Source organism: Drosophila ficusphila, unplaced genomic scaffold, assembly GCF_018152265.1.
Source record: "Drosophila ficusphila isolate 14025-0441.05 unplaced genomic scaffold, ASM1815226v1 contig_791, whole genome shotgun sequence".
Taxonomy (NCBI): domain Eukaryota; kingdom Metazoa; phylum Arthropoda; class Insecta; order Diptera; family Drosophilidae; genus Drosophila; species Drosophila ficusphila.
The window spans coordinates 20,081,327-20,101,677 of record NW_025064737.1 but is presented as its reverse complement, the minus strand read 5'-3'; the positions used below and the strand labels follow the sequence as shown (position 1 = coordinate 20,101,677).

The 20,351-nt window shown below is 40.7% G+C and overlaps 9 protein-coding genes across 12 annotated transcripts; all 9 read left to right on the top strand.

The window, feature by feature from the left end:
- The first annotated feature begins 131 nt into the window (after nucleotides 1–131).
- On the top strand, nucleotides 132–1,781 carry LOC108095675. 2 transcript variants are annotated; one of them, XM_017196844.2, is made up of 5 exons: nucleotides 132–349; nucleotides 403–899; nucleotides 952–1,126; nucleotides 1,179–1,370; nucleotides 1,447–1,781. In XM_017196844.2, the coding sequence occupies exons 1-5, from the start codon at nucleotides 175–177 to the stop codon at nucleotides 1,635–1,637; spliced, it is 1,230 nt and encodes a 409-aa protein (XP_017052333.1). In that variant the 5' UTR covers nucleotides 132–174; the 3' UTR covers nucleotides 1,638–1,781. The 2 variants fall into 2 exon arrangements, with proteins under 2 accessions (XP_017052333.1, XP_017052332.1); XM_017196843.2 differs by having other exon boundaries at nucleotides 397–899.
- A 295-nt stretch (nucleotides 1,782–2,076) lies between these two features.
- Nucleotides 2,077–3,689, top strand: LOC108095707. Of its 2 annotated transcripts, XM_017196879.1 has the most exons (4): nucleotides 2,077–2,251; nucleotides 2,309–2,802; nucleotides 2,862–3,228; nucleotides 3,289–3,689. In XM_017196879.1, the coding sequence occupies exons 1-4, from the start codon at nucleotides 2,077–2,079 to the stop codon at nucleotides 3,483–3,485; spliced, it is 1,233 nt and encodes a 410-aa protein (XP_017052368.1). In that variant the 3' UTR covers nucleotides 3,486–3,689. The 2 variants fall into 2 exon arrangements, with proteins under 2 accessions (XP_017052368.1, XP_043064994.1); XM_043209059.1 differs by having other exon boundaries at nucleotides 2,077–2,802.
- A 393-nt stretch (nucleotides 3,690–4,082) lies between these two features.
- On the top strand, nucleotides 4,083–5,713 carry LOC108095664. The gene is made up of 4 exons (XM_017196829.2): nucleotides 4,083–4,313; nucleotides 4,372–4,865; nucleotides 4,926–5,292; nucleotides 5,356–5,713. Exons 1-4 carry the CDS (start codon nucleotides 4,139–4,141, stop codon nucleotides 5,550–5,552), a joined length of 1,233 nt encoding a protein of 410 aa, XP_017052318.1. The 5' UTR covers nucleotides 4,083–4,138; the 3' UTR covers nucleotides 5,553–5,713.
- A 415-nt stretch (nucleotides 5,714–6,128) lies between these two features.
- Nucleotides 6,129–7,774, top strand: LOC108095674. The gene is made up of 4 exons (XM_017196842.2): nucleotides 6,129–6,346; nucleotides 6,406–6,899; nucleotides 6,959–7,325; nucleotides 7,397–7,774. Exons 1-4 carry the CDS (start codon nucleotides 6,172–6,174, stop codon nucleotides 7,588–7,590), a joined length of 1,230 nt encoding a protein of 409 aa, XP_017052331.1. The 5' UTR covers nucleotides 6,129–6,171; the 3' UTR covers nucleotides 7,591–7,774.
- Nucleotides 7,775–8,749: 975 nt separating this feature from the next.
- LOC108095656 lies at nucleotides 8,750–10,387 on the top strand. The gene is made up of 4 exons (XM_017196821.2): nucleotides 8,750–8,983; nucleotides 9,038–9,531; nucleotides 9,590–9,956; nucleotides 10,028–10,387. The coding sequence occupies exons 1-4, from the start codon at nucleotides 8,809–8,811 to the stop codon at nucleotides 10,219–10,221; spliced, it is 1,230 nt and encodes a 409-aa protein (XP_017052310.1). The 5' UTR covers nucleotides 8,750–8,808; the 3' UTR covers nucleotides 10,222–10,387.
- Nucleotides 10,388–11,448: 1,061 nt separating this feature from the next.
- On the top strand, nucleotides 11,449–13,010 carry LOC108095670. Its single transcript, XM_017196835.1, has 4 exons — nucleotides 11,449–11,673; nucleotides 11,742–12,226; nucleotides 12,295–12,661; nucleotides 12,723–13,010. Exons 1-4 carry the CDS (start codon nucleotides 11,466–11,468, stop codon nucleotides 12,902–12,904), a joined length of 1,242 nt encoding a protein of 413 aa, XP_017052324.1. The 5' UTR covers nucleotides 11,449–11,465; the 3' UTR covers nucleotides 12,905–13,010.
- Nucleotides 13,011–13,240: 230 nt separating this feature from the next.
- Nucleotides 13,241–14,906, top strand: LOC108095658. The gene is made up of 4 exons (XM_043209032.1): nucleotides 13,241–13,474; nucleotides 13,533–14,019; nucleotides 14,084–14,450; nucleotides 14,506–14,906. The coding sequence occupies exons 1-4, from the start codon at nucleotides 13,269–13,271 to the stop codon at nucleotides 14,688–14,690; spliced, it is 1,245 nt and encodes a 414-aa protein (XP_043064967.1). The 5' UTR covers nucleotides 13,241–13,268; the 3' UTR covers nucleotides 14,691–14,906.
- Nucleotides 14,907–15,213: 307 nt separating this feature from the next.
- LOC108096011 lies at nucleotides 15,214–16,826 on the top strand. Its single transcript, XM_017197360.2, has 4 exons — nucleotides 15,214–15,424; nucleotides 15,486–15,976; nucleotides 16,048–16,420; nucleotides 16,479–16,826. The coding sequence occupies exons 1-4, from the start codon at nucleotides 15,235–15,237 to the stop codon at nucleotides 16,670–16,672; spliced, it is 1,248 nt and encodes a 415-aa protein (XP_017052849.1). The 5' UTR covers nucleotides 15,214–15,234; the 3' UTR covers nucleotides 16,673–16,826.
- A 700-nt stretch (nucleotides 16,827–17,526) lies between these two features.
- LOC108095953 lies at nucleotides 17,527–20,285 on the top strand. 2 transcript variants are annotated; one of them, XM_017197290.1, is made up of 6 exons: nucleotides 17,527–17,597; nucleotides 18,647–18,858; nucleotides 18,915–19,405; nucleotides 19,492–19,674; nucleotides 19,742–19,925; nucleotides 19,984–20,285. In XM_017197290.1, the coding sequence occupies exons 2-6, from the start codon at nucleotides 18,654–18,656 to the stop codon at nucleotides 20,169–20,171; spliced, it is 1,251 nt and encodes a 416-aa protein (XP_017052779.1). In that variant the 5' UTR covers nucleotides 17,527–17,597; nucleotides 18,647–18,653; the 3' UTR covers nucleotides 20,172–20,285. The 2 variants fall into 2 exon arrangements, with proteins under 2 accessions (XP_017052779.1, XP_017052780.1); XM_017197291.1 differs by lacking the exon at nucleotides 17,527–17,597 and adding an exon at nucleotides 17,732–17,812.
- The last annotated feature ends 66 nt before the right edge of the window (nucleotides 20,286–20,351 follow it).

Sequence of the window (20,351 nt, the reverse complement as noted above, 5' to 3'; positions counted from 1 at the left end):
CTTCGGAATGCAGTATTTCTCTTAAAAGTTGGCCCAATGCAAAACAATGTATGACGTCATGGCATTTAAGAGAGAAATTTAACAAGATTTTTATCGGCAAAGTATTTTGTGGGCCAGTAACTATTTGCAGGTCGTTTGTATCAGACATTAGCGCATCTAAACAAAGTTTGCATTATGACGGACCAAACATCTCCAAAATGGGTCAATAAAGAGCTGTTCCATGGCTTGTTGCAGCAGAACAATAACAATTTCAAGGCAATACTAGAATTTGTTCCCACATCTGCGATTAATAAGGGGGAGAATTATTTGACGATCGTGCTACGTATACAAATTGAAATTCAGCTAAAAGGTGAGTAGAAACAATGAACGCATCTTTATCAAATAACTCAAGATAAGATTCAGATGATAGCACGGAAGAAGTCAGCTACATCCTCAAGATTCCTTTGGTTCCGGAAGATCAGGAAAACGATTTCCACGATATGTTCAAATCCGAGCTGGACATGTATGATCGTTTGATTCCCGAACTGGAAGACATTTATGGCAAAAACACATCAATCTCACCGAAATTTAAGCCTCAGCACATGAAGTTTCCAGAAGAGCCGGTTAAAAGCGACTACATTTTGTTGGAGGATCTGCGAAAAAGGGGATACAGAAATGCTGATCGAACACAGGGATTGGAGCTGTTCGAAATGGAGGCAGTGCTCAAGAAGTTGGCCCAGTGGCATGCAGTCTCTGCAAAAAGAGTCACTGAATTGGGGGAATATGAGCAAGGCATTCGGGAAAGTTACTTCACAACCGAACACCAAAAGTTGCTGGATGAATTTAACATCAATTTCTGTGTGCCCTTCCTGGAGTGCATGCAGACATATAATCTGGATCCAGGACAGATGGTCTTAATAGTGAGTTTTCGTATTTAATTGCGAAAAAAATAAAAATTATAATTTTTTGCAGAGCAACTACACATCGAATTTAACAGATCTGAATATAGAGTTTGGCAAAAACGATCCTTTGGCGTTGAACGTGCTTAACCATGGTGATTTTTGGTGCAACAACTTTATGTTTAAATACAAAGATGATACTGAGATAGAAGATGTTTGCTTTGTCGATTTCCAGCTGCCCAAATATGGTAAAAAGAAGATAGCACCAAAAGAAAATAATGGTTTTAATGCTATTTTTAGGAACACCGGCACAGGATCTGATGTGTCTGCTAATGACATCCCCTAAGTTTTCTATCAAGCTGGAAAAGTTTGATTATTTCATAGAGTATTATCACCAGCAGCTCGTGGAACACCTCGAACTGCTCAGCTACAATAGGAATGCACCCACACTGGCTCAGTTCCACACCCATCTGCACAAATACAGTCTCTGGGGTGAGACTGAACTTTCTAACTATTATCTTTCTGAGTTTTTTAGGGGGTTTTATATACAATCCTATCGTAATTGCAGCTTTTATTTGCGCTCAACGTATGCTGCCTGTAGTGCTGCTTCCGCCAGATGTTGACTCAAATATTGGGAATGTAATGGGAAACTCGGAGGAGGCGATGGCATTCAAGCGCAAGATGTTTCTCCTGCCGGCTTACGTGCATCAGATAAAAGTCATATTGCCGTGGCTCATTAATCGCGGTTACATAAGGTGAAATATATAAAACAGGTTCCAGCAAAGCTCAGAGTATTAATTTAAATAATCAATTAAAGTATTTTAATCACTATATATTTTTGTAAAAAAAATGTAATGCAATTAATGTGTATTAGTTTAATAAAGGAAAATAGATGCGAAAAGTTTGAAAACAGTTTAAATGTTATCTTAGAATTGCAATTTAATTTAATTAAAATTAAACTACTCAGTTGGAGGATTTACACCTTGTGGGAATCAAAACAAGAGCGTACACTCTTTCTGCTTACAAAATAAGCTTTTAAGAGAAGATCAAGCACAAGTTGCGGAGTTTGACGAAATAGAAAAAGCGTTCTGCTACTATAAAACTTCAAAATTTCCCCTTTGTCGTTCAAAACAATTCCGTCAAACAAGGCGTATACGTGATCTGATTTTTTGTAAAATACTTATCCCAACTATTTACGATGACAAGTAACCAAGTACCCGACTGGGTGACTCAGGAACTTTTTGAGGATGTCCTTAAATCGAATGTCGAGGGATACTCGAAAATCAGAAGTTTTAGGGCGGGAAGTGGAACTGCGCCAGGAAAAACATACATGAATGTTATGCTTAGAGTTCATATGGAAGTGGAGATTCAAGGTGAGTTCTATCTCTCGTCGGCAGAACTGTTCCTGATATCAACTGTCTGTCCTTCAGATGGCACAACCAAACAGATATCTTACATGGTTAAGTTGCCACATCAATCGAAGGTCTACGAGGAACTAATGAAGCACACCGATCTGTTCGGAACCGAGCGCACAATGTTCAAAGAGGTGGTTCCCGAAATGGAGGCTCTTTACAAGGCGGCGGGCTTGGATGTCACCTTCGGTGCCAAAAGCTACGATCTGAAGAATGCCAAGACAAAGTACCTAGCGATGGAGGATCTATGCACCAAGGGGTTCAAGATCGCCAATCGTCTCGAAGGACTCGATCAGGAGCACACTGAGAGAGCTCTTCGAAAGTTGGCCCAATGGCATGCTGCAAGCGCTGTGCGAATATCCACTAAGGGACACTATCCAGAAACCCTGCTGAAAGGATTTTACATGGAGGAAAACAGGCCAATTATGCTTCAAGTGACGGACAGCAATAGTCAGCTATTCCTCAAATGCTGTAAAACCTACGATAGTAACGAGGCATACATCGACAAAATCGTAAGTTTTAACATAAGTTAAAAGCCATTTTATATCTCCTATTAATTCCTACCATTTAGAAAGCCCTAAGACCTGTGTTAATAGATGAGATGTTTAAGTTAGCCCAAATCGATACAACGGACTTTAATGTGATAAACCACGGCGACTTCTGGACGGATAACATTATGTTCCAGTACGATGATTCCGGAAAAATCAAGGAGGTTTATTTGGTCGACTTTCAGGTCGTGCAATACGGATCTGTGGCTCAGGACTTGTACTCCTTACTAATATCTTCCACGAAACTGGAAGATAAACTGAGCAAATTCGACCACTACATAAAGGTGTACCATGATAGTTTGGTAGAGCACCTGAAAATCCTGAATTACCCCAAGCCAATACCAAGCCTGCGTGAAATGCATCAAACGATGTTCAAATACGGACTTTGGGGTACGTATATCTTAGAATCGTTTTGTAATTATTATTATTTTTTTTTTACTTGTTTTTTAGGTTACAATATAGCCACTGGTCTAATGTGTGCCGTATTAGCAGATCCAAAAGAGGGTGTCGGTTTTGAGGAATTCGAAAGCGAATCCGATGAGGGATTGGACTTGCATATGCAAATGTACAACAATGCACGCTACCGAAAACACATCCAGGCGATTCTGCCCTGGCTGCTTCATCGGGGCGCTCTGGATATGAGTTAGTGATATACTATCCATTAAGGTCCGTGACTTCCTGGTACAAGATGCAAAAGTATTTCGTGAACATACAGCTTTCACCTTTCGTAAAAAGGTGAACAAAAATTTATTAAAAAAAAACAAATATGAAACCTATTAAATCGTTTCTAATGTACAACCACACATTCCGTGACTAATTTAGTACATAATTCAATGTTTAATGTTGTCAAAGCTTCGGTACGCCACTAATTTTCTATCAATGGTTTATTTAAAAAAATTGGTTCATAAAAGAGGAAAAAAATAAGGTCATCTTTCCCAAGCCATTTTTAATCTACATTATTATTAATATAAATAATTACACATTCATTATAATAATGGAATCACAATTACTTGTTTAAAGAATATAAATTTTTTATTTGGTCAGGAGTGTCAGAAATAAATTGGGGGGTTTACACCTTGATGTAAAAAAAGAGCGTATGCTCTTTTTCGGCTAACAAAAAGCTAACAAAGCTTTTAAGAGAAGATCGAGTGAAAGTTGCCGAGTATTATGAAATAGAAAAAAGCTCTGTGCCATTATAAAGATATCTAATGCTTCCCTCTCGTCAGTCTAAACAACACCGACAAACGAGGCGTATACGTATTCTATTTGTTTCTAAAATATTAAATTTTTATTATCTGCAATGGCGGCTAGCAAAGTTCCCGAGTGGTTCAGTGAGGAACTCTTTGAAGATGTTCTAAAATCGAGTGTGGAGGGATATACGAAAGTCAGAAGTTTTAAGGCGGAAAGTGGAACCGCGGCTGGAGACAACTACGCAACAATTATGCTTAGAGTTCGTATCGAAGTGGAGCTGCAAAGTAAGTTCGGGGTTCGTTGTGCTACGAGCTTTATAGATCTTATAATCTTGACTTTCAGATGGCACCACCAAACAGGTGTCTTACATGGTTAAGCTGCCCCATCAGCTGGAAATCTACGACGAAATGATGAAGCATACTGACTTCTTCGCAAGCGAGAGCGCAATGTACAAGGATGTGGTTCCCGAAATGGAGGATCTTTACAAGGCGGCGGGTTTGAATGTCACCTTCGGAGCCAAAAGCTACGATCTGAAGAATGCCAAGACAAAGTACGTAGCGTTAGAGGATCTATGCAGCAAGGGGTTCAAGAACGCCGACCGCCTAGAGGGACTCGATCAGGAGCACACAGAGAGAGTTCTTCGAAAGTTGGCCCAGTGGCATGCTGCAACTGCCGTGCGAATATCCACAAAGGGACAATATCCGGAAATCCTGCTGAAAGGGTTTTTCAAGGAGGAAAACAAGCCAATGATGCACCAAATGATGAACGGCATGGGTCAGATATTCCTAAAGTGCTGCCACACCTACGAGGGTAACAAGGATTACATCGACAAAATCGTAAGTTGTAACCATAAGTTAAATGCTTATTTATATTACCTATCAAATTCTATAAACTAGGTAGCTCTAAAGCCTGTAGTGATCGATGAGATGTTTAAACTGGGCGAAGTGGATCCAAACGACTTCAACGTGCTAAACCACGGCGATTGCTGGGCGAATAACATTATGTTCCAGTACGATGAATCTGGAAAAATCAAGGAGGTGTATATGGTCGACTATCAGGTCACAAAGTACGGAAGTGTTGCCCAGGACTTGCTGTACTTTCTGATATCCTCCACCAAGTTGGAAGATAAGTTGAGCAAATTCGACTACTATATTAAGGTGTACCATGACAGTCTGGTGGAACACCTGAAGATCCTGAAATACTCAAAGAAAATTCCAAGCCTGCGTGAAATGCATCAAGTGATGTTCAAGTACGGACTCTTTGGTGCGTACCTCCATAACATTTTTTAATTGTTGACTTTATTTAATATTTTTAATTGATTTTTAGCATACTCTGTAGCCACCGGTGTCATGGCGGCCGTATTAGTAGATCCCACGGAAAGTGCCAGTTTTGAGAACTTTGTAGGTGACTCCGCCGAAGGAGTGGACTTCCAAATGCAAATGTACAACAATGCCCGCTACCGAAAACACATCCAGGTGATTCTGCCCTGGCTGCTTAATCGTGGTGCCCTGGACATAAATTAGGACTACATGATCATTTAATCAGATCAAAATTCAGCGTCGACATTCCGGCACAAGATAATAAAAAATACCAGGGACATTGGCTTTGGCTATGAGTAAAGTATTATTTAAGTATTTAAAAAAAAATAAAATAGATAAATAATAAAATTACTACAAATTTGAAACATGTCAAATAATTATTGTGGAGAGATTCTTAAAAGAGCATATACAATACCATATTTGGTCAACAGTTTACACATTTTAATCTTTGAGGTTGTCAAAGCTTTGTCAAAAGACAAACTTTCTCTCAAAATATTTTTGTATGAAAATTGTTTCATAGAAGAAACAAAAATAGGGTCATTGTTCCGAAACCTATTTCAAAGCCATATTTTTTTTATTATTGATGATAACAACTACATTGTAATCTTAGAACAACAAAAACTTTTTGAGAACGAATTAAATTAAGTGAAAATAGAAAAGCTTGCGGGGAAAGCTCTTATTCTGCGAAATTTGTCGTAAAAGCTTCTCTCCACTGATATAAAACTATTGATCCTCTCCGCTTGGCCTCATTCAACAAACTCCTGTCCAACTAGGCGGATACTTGTTCTACGTTTAACTAAAGGAAAAATAACGATTGTCTGAAATGGCCTCTAGTCAAATTCCCGATTGGGTTACTGCAGACCTGTTCGAGGATTTGCTCAAGGCGAATGTCGAAGGATACTCAAAAGTGAAGAATTTTAAGGCAGTCATTGGATCTGCGGCGGGTGAAAATTATGCCACGGTTATGCTGCGAGTTAAAGTCGAGGTGGAACTGAAGGGTAAGTTGGCTTGGTTTGGTTGGCTTTGTAAAAATCTTCTATACCCTATACTAAATTAGACGGAAAATCGAAACCCGTGTCTTTTATGGTCAAACTGCCCCACCACCTGGAGGCACTCCAGGAGATGACCAAAAGGAACCACTTCTTTGAAATTGAGCGCACCATGTACAACGAGGTTGTCCCCGAGATGGAGGCGATCTACAAAGCAGCGGGTGTGGACATTACATTCGGTGCCAAGAGCTACGATCTAAAGAATGCCAAGAGCGACTATGTGGCGCTGGAGGACCTGGGAGTCAAGGGATTCAAGAACGCCAACCGCCTTGAAGGACTCGAACAAACGCACACGGAAAGGGTCCTTCGAAAGCTGGCCCAGTGGCATGCGGCATCCGCAGTGCGAGTGGCCACCAAGGGTCTATACCCTGATATCCTTCTGCAGGGATTCTTCAAGGATGACAACCGCCCCATGATGACGGAAACGATGAAGGGAATGGGTGCCAGATTCCACAAAAGCTGTCTTACCTACGAAGGACACGAGCTTTTTATTGACAACGTTGTAAGTACCAAGTTGTTGACATATCTAATCAATCCTCTAATATCTCTTTATATTACTAGAAAGCATTACAATCCGTATTTATCGATAAAATGTTTGAAATCGGCAAGCCCGATCCAAATGAGTTTAATGTGTTGAACCATGGCGACCTCTGGTCGAATAATATTATGTTTCAGTACGATGCTTTTGGAAAGATCAAGGAGGTTTATTTGGTCGACTACCAGATCCCCAAATATGGCACAGTGGCCCAGGACCTGCTGTACTTCCTAATTTCTTCCACAAAGCTGGAGGATAAGATTGCAAAGTTCGATTATTATATCAAGGTTTACCATGACAACCTGGTTGAACACCTGAAGATTCTGAACTACAAAAAACCAATTCCCAGCCTTCGTGATATTCACTTCGCCCTGTTGAAGTATGGATTTTATGGTAAGAATTTGGAAAGGCCTTGAAGCTAGAAATGTGTATTTAATTTATATGTTTCATGCAATTTGCAACAGGTTACGCAGTTGCCTCTGGTGTGATGGCCGGCGTTCTTCTGGATCCCACGGAGGCAGCTAGTTTCGAGAAATTCGTTGGTGAGACCGAAGCGGATGTCGACTTTCAGATGCAGCTGTACAACACTCCTCGTTTCCGCAAACACATTTCTGTGGTCATGCCATGGCTTCTAAATCGCGGCTCCTTGGAGATCTAGGAAGTGGTTGGGATACTAAGGTGACTAACCCACCGACTATGTCCTGAAAAAAGATAGCCATATTTGGAAAATAATATATGTTGGAATTTAAAACGTATTGAAATTGTGTCTAACACCCCGTTGCCTAATTTGTAGTCAGGGATACACCTGAGTCATTAAAGAAAATAAAAGAAGATGGCTTTAATTTATAAGGTGTAGGCGTGTACCATATATGGGCATAAACAAAATGGCATAGCAAAACAAAACGAAAGACGACAATAAAAACCATCTGAGAGTTATCTATATATTTTCCCTTCGTAACAAAAAAAAGCTCAGCGAAACCGGACAAAAAAACCTATGAGAGAGAGAGAGAGAGTTATAAAACCTATCCCATATAAGGTCACAAGCGAAAACGTTAGCAAAACAAACTGAAAACAAAAACTCCAATAGATTATCTTTAGTTGATTTCTCTTTGTAAGTTAATTATTTTGACATGACAAAAAATATGATTAGCCAATTAGTTTATGTTTATTATGAATTTCATAAGAATATTGCAGTCTGAAAAATCGAATTGCAATTTTAAGGTAGTGTACAATTAGTATGGATTTTTGGGAACAAAAATAAATTGTGAACAGAAATAAGAAAGTAATACAATTTTAATTTATTTAAATTGTCTCAGTTAGACATTTGCTTAAAAATGCCTCCGCAAACCAAGGACGAACTGATTTCTGATAAGAAAGTAGAGAATTCCGAGTGAGAACATCATCGACTAAAAAACATAATCTTAAAGAAATCAAGTCAATATGACCAAAGACAACGGAGTAATTCTTTTTTTTTCAATCTCTCGTACGGGAACTATCCGATATAGTCGCCCGATCTGGCCCGATCTCTCAACAGATTTGTTGTATAAAAATTGGTTCATAGAAGGACAAAAATAGGGTCATTGTTCCGGAACCCATTTCACAGCCACCTTAATTTTAATGTTAATAATTACACAGACATTGTAATATTAGAACACCAAAAACTAGCTTGAGAGCAAATTACTTTAAGTGCAATTAGAAAAGCTTGTGGAGAAAGATTAAAAAAGCCCCTCTATTCTACGAAATTAGTTGCGAAAGCTTCTCGCTACTGATATAAAACTATTGATCCTCTCCGCTTGGCCTCAGTCAGCAAACTCTAGTCCAACTAGGCGTATACTTGTTCTACGTTCAACTTGAAGACAAATAACGATTATCTAAAATGGCCACTGGTAAAATTCCCGATTGGGTAACTGCAGACTTGTTCGAGGATTTGCTCAAGGCAAATGTAGAAGGATTCTCGAAAGTGAAGAATTTTAAGGCGGACAGTGGATCTGCGGCGGGTGAAAACTATGCCACGATTATGCTGCGAGTTAACATCGAAGTGGAATTGAAGGGTGAGTTGGTTTGGGGTTGAAGTCCGATAAAAATCTACAACACCCCCCGAATAGATGGAAAATCGAAATCCGTGTCTTTTATGGTCAAACTGCCCCACCAACTGGAGGTTTTCCAGGAGATGATGAAGAAGACCAACATCTTTGATATCGAGCGCACCATGTACAACGAGGTTGTCCCCGAGATGGAGGCGATCTACAAAGCAGCGGGTGTGGACATCACATTCGGTGCCAAGAGCTACGATCTGAAGAATGCCAAGAGCGACTATGTGGCGCTGGAGGATCTGGGAGTGAAGGGATTCAAGAACGCCAACCGCCTCGATGGACTCGATCAGACGCACACGGAAAGGGTCCTGCGAAAGCTGGCCCAGTGGCATGCGGCATCCGCAGTGCGAGTGGCCACCAAGGGTCTATACCCTGATATCCTTCTGCAGGGATTGTTCAAGGAGGAAAACCGTCCCATGATGACTGAAATGATGAAGGGAATGGGTGCCAGATTCCTTAAAAGCTGCGTTACCTACGAAGGACATGAGCTTTTTATTGACACGGTTGTAAGTATTAAATACTTTAAATATCTTATCGGTCTCTAATATCTCTTTATATTACTAGAAAGCATTGCAACCCGTTTTTATCGATAAAATGTTCGAAATCGCCAAGGTCGATCCAAATGAGTTTAATGTGCTGAACCATGGCGACTCCTGGTCGAATAATATTATGTTTCAGTACGATGCTTTTGGAAAGATCAAGGAGGTCTATCTGGTCGACTACCAAATGCCCAAATATGGCACAGTGGCCCAGGACCTGCTGTACTTCCTGATTTCTTCCACAAAGCTGGAGGACAAGATCACAAAGTTCGATTACTTTATTAAGGTTTACCATGAGAACCTGGTTGAACATCTTAAGATTCTGAATTATACAAAAACCATTCCCAGCCTTCGTGATATTCACTTGGCCTTGTTCAAGTATGGATTTTTCGGTAAGAATTTGTAGAGGCCTTGAAGCTAGAAATTTCTATTAAATTTGTCGGTTTTCTGCCATTTCCATTAGGTTATTCTGTGGCCACTGGTGTGATGGCCGCCGTTCTTCTGGATCCCACGGAGAATGCAAGTTTCGAGAACTTTATTGGTGAAACCGAAGCCGGAGAAGACTTCCAGTTGCAGCTGTACAACAGTCCTCGTTTCCGCAAACACATTTCCGTGGTCATGCCCTGGCTTCTTAATCGCGGCTCCTTGGAGATCTAGGAATTTAAACAAAATAATTTGGTTTTTACACAAGAAACAGTTCAAATTGAATCAGAAATAAGTGCAACCCCCTGATAGTGTTATCTGTATCTGTGTGCGATAGTGGACACGAGTATTAATAAACGTAAAACTTCGAACGATAAACGAGTTCAATCAGATTGCCAAACTCACCATGAATTGTATTTTGGGCGCCAAGTGGTTGTGATACTAAGGTGACTAACACACCGATTATGTCTTTAAGTAAGATTGCCATATTTGGAAGTTATTTTATGCTTCAACTCAAGACAAAGTTATTTGATATACGAGACGGTTCGTATGCTTGTATTGAAATTGCGTCCAATACCCCTCCGTCTAATTTGTAGTCCAAGATACACCTGCTGCATTGAAGAAGAGAGATGATGGCTTGAATTTTTAATAGAAAGGTGTAGGAGTATACCATATATGGACATAAACAAACTGGCTAAGCAAAACAAAAATAAAGACGACAACAAAAAACATCTGAGAATTATCTAAGTTCTCTTTTCGTTGATTTTGGCAAACAAAAAAAAAAGTTAAGCGAAACTCGACAACAAAAAAACCTACGATAAGCAGAGAGAGAGAGAGAGCTATAAAACCTATCCCAAATAAGGTCACAGGCAAAACACGAAAAGGCTAGCAAAACAAAACCGAAAACAAAAAGCTCCAACAGCTTATCTTTATTATATTTCTCATCGTAACTAGATTATGGCGTTCAAATACGATAAGAAAATGAATTTATGATTATTATGTATTCGATAACAGTATTGCAGTCTAAAAATTGCATTGCCATTTTAAGGTAATGTAAAAGTAGTATGCCTTTTGGGAACAAAAACAAACTGTGAACAAAAATAAGAAAGAAATTCAATGCTAAGTATTTCATGTATATGCAAATGTATATATTTATATATATATAGAGTATATATATAAAGAGTCAAGCTTGCATCTATATAGTTCGTCAGTTATTTCATAACCATTTTTTCTAGAAAACTGTGCTTACAATAAAATTGGTTTAGGCAAACTAGATTTACAGTCTCCCTGGCTAAAGGTCGGAAAATGTGCATAGTCATTTTTAGTTGTTTGGGCTTAGGGATAATAGCAGTGATTGTGGGGATCGAGATAATTTTTATCTCCCCTATCACACCGAGCGTAACTGAACGTATTTAAATCATGGAGATTGAATTAAAAGGCCTCAGTTAGTTGAACCCAGACTTGTTGATTGTTTCAAAATGCCTCCGCAAACTAAGGACGAAGAAATTTCCCAAAGGGAAGTCGAAATTCCTGACTGGGTGAAGCCGGAAGCATTCCAGGATCTGCTCAAAAGCGAGGTCAAGGATTACAAGGAAACAAAAGCCTTGAGAGCAAAAGCAGGAGTCGCTGCTGGTGAAAATTATGCAACCATAATGCTGAGATTGGAATTGGATGTGGAGACAAAAGGTTTGCAATTGTTTTTTTTTTCATTCATAAAATCAGATAGGTAATGAAAAATTAAACAACTCTTTCAGACAATTCACAAGTCACTAAGGCATTCATGCTTAAAACACCTTACCAATCAGAAGCCTATCGGAAACTCCTTGAGAAGACGGATATCTTTGATGTAGAGCGTGGAATGTATCTGGAAGTTGTCCCGGAATTGGAACAGCTATATCGCGATGTGGGTCTGGAGGTGAAGTTCGGGGCAGAGGCCTACGAGATCAAGGCCAGCAATTACTATGTCCTTTTGGAGGACCTGAAACCCCGAGGCTTCAAAAACGTAGATCGCCTTAAAGGCTTGGATCAGGCCCATGCCGAAAATGTCCTGATAAAGCTCGCCCAATGGCACGCGGCATCTGCAGTTCGTGTGGATCTCAAAGGACCTTACGATGAGAAGTATAGACATGGTTTCTTCAAATCCGAAGAAATCATAGATGCTTTCTGCAATAGAAGTGCCAAAAATTTGCTGAAATATATTGATCAGTACAAAGGACATGAGGCATACCTAAAGGATTTGGTGAGTACAATTTTGTTTTAGCTTAGATTTTAAATAAACAATGATTATTCTTTATCCATTTATCACAGGAAATTATCTCAGAAAAGTTAACTGAAGCAGTCCACGATTTAAAGGAGCCCAAATTGGACGAGTTTAATGCCCTGAACCACGGTGATGGTTGGTCCAACAACATTATGTTCCAGTACAACGACAGGAACGAGATATCAGATACTTATTTCGTTGACCTCCAAATTCCCAAATGGGGGTCAGTGGCCCAGGATTTGTACTACTTCCTAATTTCGTCCACTGCCTTGGACATCAAAGCAACGAAATTTGATTACTTTATTTGGTTCTACCACTCACACTTGGTTAAATACCTGAAACTTCTTAATTCCTCAAAGCCATTGCCTACATTAAGGAGCCTTCGAGAAACCCTTAACAAATACAGTGGATGGGGTAAGTGATAGTTTTATAGCAAATCTATAATCTTATATTTATATCTATTTTTACTTTGCAGCCTTCAGCTGCTCTGTGGCCGTAATGGGATTCGTTTTGCTGGACCCAAGGGACGATGCTGATTTTGATAAGATCGTGAAAGAAGACTCCAACTTTACCAAATCCATTTTCACCAACCCCAGATACATAAAGCATATGGAAGTCCTATTGCCATGGCTTCAAAAAATCGGGGCCCTTGAGTAAAGTTCTAAAATTGTACAAACTATTTTATAACATTTCCCAGTTATGCATTCACGTCCTCATCTAAAAGCTATGTAAATAAATTTTAATTGTTGGATCTAAAAGCTTACATAATAGTAGTTATTACTTGATTGAAAACATCGTTGTCATGATGATAATCTAGACGCTAGACGCACCCATTGAGTAGGAACGTAATAATCTGCTTCGTCACTTGTGCACAAATGAATTTAAAACACTTTGCCTATTATACGGTAAGAGATAAGGTTTATCGTTCCCAGCGTAGTTTTTCTCGCTTGAGTACTTAAAAGATGCGCCGAGCAATCAAAGCTTCCAGTAAGTGAACTGAAGCCTACGAGATATTTTCAAAATGCCGCCTCAGACAAAAGATGAAGATGTTGATCAAAGGAATGTCACGATCCCCGACTGGGTGAAGCCGGAAGTGTTCGAAAATCTGCTCAAGAAAAACATCAAGGATTATAAAGAAACGAAGTCGATGAGGGCTAAAGCAGGAGTCCCTGCTGGGGAGAACTATGCCACCATAATGCTGAGAGTCGAGCTTGATGTGGTGAAAAAGGTTTGTAATGGATTTTACTTCTAATTTTCCGATGGTTCACACTCGACTTTATCCCGCAGATAAATCCCAAACGACAACGGCCTTCATGCTGAAAACTCCCCATCAATCTGAGCAATATCGCAAAATTCTTGAGGAAACAAATATGTTCGATGTGGAGCGTGGCATGTACTTGGAAGTGGTTCCCGAACTGGAGCAGCTGTACCGGGATGTGGGTGTGGTGGTGAAGTTCGGGGCAGAGGCCTACGAAATAGAAGCCAGCGATTACTACGTCCTGCTGGAGGACCTCCGCCCACGTGGCTTTAAGAACATCAATCGCTTGGAGGGCATGGATCAGCTCCACACCGAAAGTGTCCTGAAGAAATTCGCCCAGTGGCATGCGGCTTCTGCTGTCCGGGTTGCCACAAAAGGTCCTTACGAGGAGAAGTTCACGAAGGGATTTTTGAGTAACAACGAAATCGTGGATGCGTTCTGCAATCGCAGTGTTAAGGTTTTCCTGGATCACGTCAATTTGGTCCGAGGTCATGAAAGTTATCTGAAGGATTTGGTAGGTACACTTATCTTGCGATATCTTTATATCAGTATCTTATCTCTTATCTTACCACCTACAGCGAATTGCTTCCGAAAAGGTACTGGAGAGTGTGGAAGATCTGAATACCCCAAAACCTGATGAGTTCCTTGTCCTGAACCACGGAGATGGCTGGGCAAACAACATAATGTTTCAGTACAATGAGAAGAACGAGATACAGAACACCTATTTCGTCGATCTGCAATTGCCCAAGTGGGGATCAGTGGCCCAGGACTTGTACTACTTCCTGCTCTCCTCGACAAGTCTGGATATAAAAACATCTAAGTTCGACTACTTCATTTGGTATTACCACTCCGAACTGGTTAAGCACCTCAAGCTGCTGAATTACTCCAAGACGGTGCCCACATTGAGGAGTATTCGCAGTACTCTTAACCAATATGGAGGATGGGGTAGGTTGTTCTTCATATTTAATTATAATTTAATATAATTTATTTCTTATTTCAGCATTCATCTGCGCCTCCACTATAATGGCGTACGTTCTGCTGGATCCAGAAGACGGCAATGATATTGAAAAGGTCCTTGTTGATGGTGACGGAAGCTTTAAGAAATCGCTTTACTTAAATCCCAGGTTCCAAGAGCACATGGAAGTTCTTTTGCCATGGCTTCAACAACGTGGGGCCATGGAATAATATTTAATATTGCATCATCCATCGTTGTTATCAACAAGGAAATCGATTCTCAAGAAGCTTGTGGCATATATACATATGTGCTTGCCGTTAACAAATAAAACTTTTCTAGTTCTTAAAGATAGAGGCCCAAGTGCTTACACTGTCTTGAATGTCTGAACAAATAACGTGCTTTATAACGAAAACTAAATAAAAAATGCATTTTATTTTAAATAACAATTTGTTGCTTTCCCAACGCTGTGGGGAATAATTTCACCGCTAATGATGCATATGTATTTCATTTCTGTGGAACCCAAACAAGTTGTCAGGTATAGAATACCCCAACATCTGATTTTGTTTGGGTCTATATGTACGTATTATGTATCTATAACTTAGAACAAGTTGTTTTGGGAGCTCTCTTTGGCCGGCACTCTCTGTTATTCTCGTCGCAAGCTTTTAAAGCTCTCTGATCGGCTTTGTTTCAAACAAAGAGATAAAGAAAAAAGTTAGTTTGAAAATTTGTATGCTGACCCCGGCAGCCGGCAAATAAACTTTCAGTTTGCTTACGATGTCGGACGAAACAGGAACGGTTGCGCTGCCCAAATGGCTGAAGGCAGATCTTTTTGAAAAACTGCTGAAGGAACGATTTGGCAGTAATTATGCCGGAATCAAGAGCTTCAAGCCGGTGGCTGGTCTAACGCCAGGGGAAAATTACTCCACCATCATGCTACGCCTCCACTTCGAAGTCGAACTGAACGGTGAGTGTGAGTCATTGCCATGGCCAAATAAAGTAAAGTTAAGACCATATTGCGTCATCAGATCACACCATCGAAAACGTAAGCTTTATGCTGAAGACGCCACACGATTTCGAGATGTATCGCGAGATCCTGAAGAAGGTCAACATGTTTGTGGTGGAAAGGGGCGTTTTCCTGCAGGTGATTCCCGAGTTGGAAAAGATGTATCAGGATGCAGGTCTGGAGGTGAAGTTTGGGGCCAAGGCCTATGAAATCGAGGCACCCGATGAGTATGTCCTGCTGCAGGACCTCAAACCTTTTGGTTTCAAGAACGTCGATCGCCTGGAGGGTTTGAATATGGCCCACACCAAAAGCGTTCTGAAAAAGTTGGCCCAGTTTCATGCGGCATCGGCCAACAGGATCCTCGTCAAGGGTCCGTACACCCAGAACTTCTTGCAACCAACTTATGCCGACAGCATGAAGGAGAATATCGAACAGGTGGCAGAGACTCTGGGCAAATACCTCCTGAAGTGCTTGCCACTCTACGAGGGATTTGAAGAGTACAGCGAGGCGGTGGTAAGTTATATAGTGACCCTAATTATTAGAGGAACTTTACTGAATCACTATGACTTGCAATATCCTCGTAGCACAAAATCCACCCAAAGTTTGTGGACCTGATGTATGACATGCACACGCCCAAACCGGAGGACTTTAATGCCCTGAATCACGGAGATTGCTGGACCAACAACATAATGTTTAGGTACGAAGGGGAGTCCCCCGAACCCGCCGAAACCTATTTGGTGGACTTCCAAATGCCGAAAGTGTGCAGCGTGGCCCACGATCTGATCTACTTCCTTCTGGGATCGACGCAATTCGACATTCAATTGAGTCAGTTCGATTACTTTATCAAGTTCTACCACGATCAGCTGGTGGAGCACTTGAGGTTGATAAGGTACCCCGAGGAAAAAATCCCCTCACTGCGGTTTCTGCACACTCAGCTGTTGAAATATGGTCGTGTTGGTAGGTGAAAAGCTCTCTCTAAAAAGCTTTGATAACGGTGATTTTCATTCAATCGCAGGATATCACACTGTTCTGATGCTCTGCCCCCCTGTGCTGCTCGATCGAACCGATGATGCAAATCTGACCGATTTTGTGACGGAGTCGGACAATGGCGATGGTCTCAAGATGGCCATGTACTCCAATGCCCGCTACAAGAAGCACGTCAGCGCCATTCTGACCTGGCTAAACAACCGAGGAGCTCTTCAGATTTAACTTGAAAATTTATACAACTTTTTCCCTTAATTGCTTTACTAATTTGACTAATTCATACGGATATTAACTTTTGTTTAATGAACTTTAATGAACTTTAATGCACTTTAATGATTTTATTAATAAAATATTCCATGACATCGCACAAAAAAGTAAATATTGAATTATGTTATTCAATATCAAGGGTATAGAAATTATGGGCTAATTGGTAGTATGCTCATAAATATTACGAACATAATTCAACTATAGAGAAAGACGAAATCCTACAATATGGTCAATCTCCTTTGTTGGACAAATCAATTAAACAAATAGATAACGAGCCAGATACTGACCAATAACAAGCAATCGAAAAGCTTATGTCCATATTAGGTGGGAATACTAAATTGTCTAATAATAACAAATTAAGTGCGGGGACTCCTGTTCCCGAATTAAAGGTAAACCTTGTTAGGTGGCGGGTTGTCTATCTGAATATCTACCCGTCACATGTCACGCCCGCGAACAGCAATTAATGAGGAATCACGAAATAATTAGAGCGAATGGCGAGAGCAAAGAGGAACACGGGTGCCCGCCCGATAAAGAAGTCGAATCAGGAGTGGAAACAAGAAACAGTTTCGTTATCAATCAAACAATTGACGGCGTTTGGCCCCATACCATACTCATATATCACACGCCTCTCGCTCCCACTCGCACCCGCACTATGGCGCACCTGCTCTCGCCACCGGCAATCGGCACTCTTTCGCCGGTTTTGGCGAACTGAATTACAAAATAAACTTCAATCGAATGCACGCGATAAGGAATTTCCTTCGCCCATAGCCAAATCGGGGCAATAGCGCTGCTCCCGGGAATCGCGCTCCGTATTTCCCACTCGACAGTCGCCCGTGTTGCAGTCGATCTATCAGCGCGATTCCCGCTCCGTTTGCCAATTAAGGTAAAAGGTTTGCTGGTGACACATTTCCCGATTCTTCGGAACCAATCTCATGGTTTGACCATCAGCTATCAGATGGACTGAGTGCTATAAAAACGGTGTTAGAATCGGAGCAAGATCTAGTATATCAACTAGTATTGTGGTATTGCAAACGTGAAATTAAAGTGAAAACATTTAGTGGCTAAGTTCGCGAGTCCCAATAAAAACATTCTAAACTGGTAGGATTCCTCGATCCTATGTCGTAATACACAGCAGGTGTTTTACTGACTGACATGTGACCTGATTTATGATTCAGGTTCATTAAATAGTAATAATTCTGATAATTGCCTAATCAACGAAAGCCCCATAAAAGTTCGGGAATTACCGATATTGAGCACAATTTATTGATTCAGGTATTCGCAACTATATTGGGGATGATTCGCATGTATTTATCTTTTTTTATGATGAGTATTAATAAAAGCTGGCAGTCCACACGGACTACTTACTTACACCTATTCGGTTTAGGTACTCAAGAAAACACTTGAAAGTGCACTAGAATTTCTATTCACAACCCTAATTCAAAGAAATAATACCACTGCCCTACAGACCTACAGATTAGTGTTCAGATAACCATTTTGTTTTTTTGCAGCAACTCAAAAACCCATTGGAAATTCATTCGATTTGATGATCCTTGAGTTGTAGAGAATTATTTTACTGCAGCAATAAGAATACTGGAACGTTATGGTAATAATTCCCCGATCCAATAGACCCCCTGTTAAAGATACATACGTTGATGGCCTCAAATGATGCAATTTCTTAAAATATTCAAATGCTTTTATGGTTTGGGATTGGCCAAGAGCAAAGAAAGTAATATATTTTTAAACAGGCGCGCCCTCGATAGGAGGCACACAAGCGCCACCTATGACTGAAAATGCTCTAATAACCGTTATGTATACGACCTGTTAGCCATGTTAACATTTGAGTATGAGTCTTTGATTCGTTCTTATCAGCTTGACGTTGGTGTTGACCAAACATTTTAAACTTATGCAAATAAATCGCTTTTTAATGGGCAGATTCATCATGACTGAGGCCACCAATGGACACAGCGAGGCACCTGCCGACAACTCGCCAAAATGGCTGCCCAATATCACGCTGGAAAAGGCGGTTCAGGCCCAAATCGGGGACTTTGAGAAGATCGTTTCGGTTACCCCCCAAAAAGGCAGCAGCGAGGGCGAAAACTACTCTTCCCTCTTTCTAAGACTGCTTGTGGAAGTAGAGCTGCTGGGTAAATAAAAAAATTTATTTTCATTTTTAACTTAAGCTAATAACTATCGATCGCAGATCACAGCACAAAGACCACCACCTTCGTTCTGAAGGCGCAGCACGACAATGAGGTGATGGCCGCCATTCTCGCCAGATTGAAGCTCTTCCACAAGGAGGAACTTATGTACCACTCCATTTTGCCCAAGTTCGAGCAACTCTACGCAGATGCCGGCAAACCCATTCAGTTTGCTCCTCGAGCCTTTAAGGTGGACCGCGACCTTGGGGTGGACTACATCCTACTGGAGGATCTGCACCGCAAGAACTTCAAGAACGAAAACCGCCTGACCGGTCTGGATCTGGAGCACATGCATAAGGTCCTGGAGAAGCTGGCCGCCTTCCATGCGGCATCCGCTTGCTATGTGGAGCACCACGGACTCTTCGGGGAGGAGTTCACTGTAGGCGTTTTCAGCGAGGCCAATCGCCAGCTCCTGCAGGAGTTCAATGCCTCTGGTGCCTTTTTGGCCCAGCTCAAGAAGTGGAAGAACGCCCAGAAAATATACGAGAAGTTGGTGAGTAGTTTGGCCATTATTTAATGATGTGCAAATATAGAGATATAGAGTATATATGTATATATATTTATAATCTTATTTCCCAGGCTGATAGCGATGACTACTTGGTGGATCGTCTGCTCCAGGATCAGCAATACAATGCCAGGGAATTCAACGTTCTAAACCACGGAGACTGTTGGGCCAATAACATAATGTTCCAACACGATGCATTTGGAACTATCAAGGAGACTTTATTTGTGGACTTTCAAGTGGGAAAGTACGGAAGTCCGGTAGGGCAGATAAATCTTATTGCATTTCATAAGTACCTACTAAAACTTTTCATTTGTTATCTTTTAGGCCAATGATCTGTACTATTTGATCTTATCTTCGGCTGCTCCCGAGCTGAAAACCGCCAAGTTCGATTACCTTATTCGGTACTACTTTGATAATCTTATTGAGAATCTGAAGCTGCTGCAATATCATCGACCACTGCCCAAGTTGAAGAACCTGCACGCAGCTCTCTTCCGCAACGGATTGGCTGGTGAGTTATCCTCTATATAGTTTATAATACCAATTATTAAAAACTATTTTTTCGATAGCCTATATGGTGGTGTCCAAGGTGCTGCCCGTCGTCATGTTGGACAAGACAAACAATGCCAATCTGGAGAGCTACATGAGCGACGAGTCCAAAATGAAGGCCGCCATGTTCACCAACCCGAAATATGTGCAGGTGATGACGGAGGTGCTTCCATGGTTGGATAATCGCGGCCTGCTCGACTGGAAGTGATTACCCATAAATTACGTGTGCTAATAATGGATGCGTACTATAATAATGGCTATTTAATTGCATCACTTACAAGTTGCGTTGGTAAATAAAGAACGAAAACATTCAAAAACATGATTGTTGACTAAATATTAATTTAGAGATAATTTAACTATGGAAGCAAATATTTTTTATTATATTTAT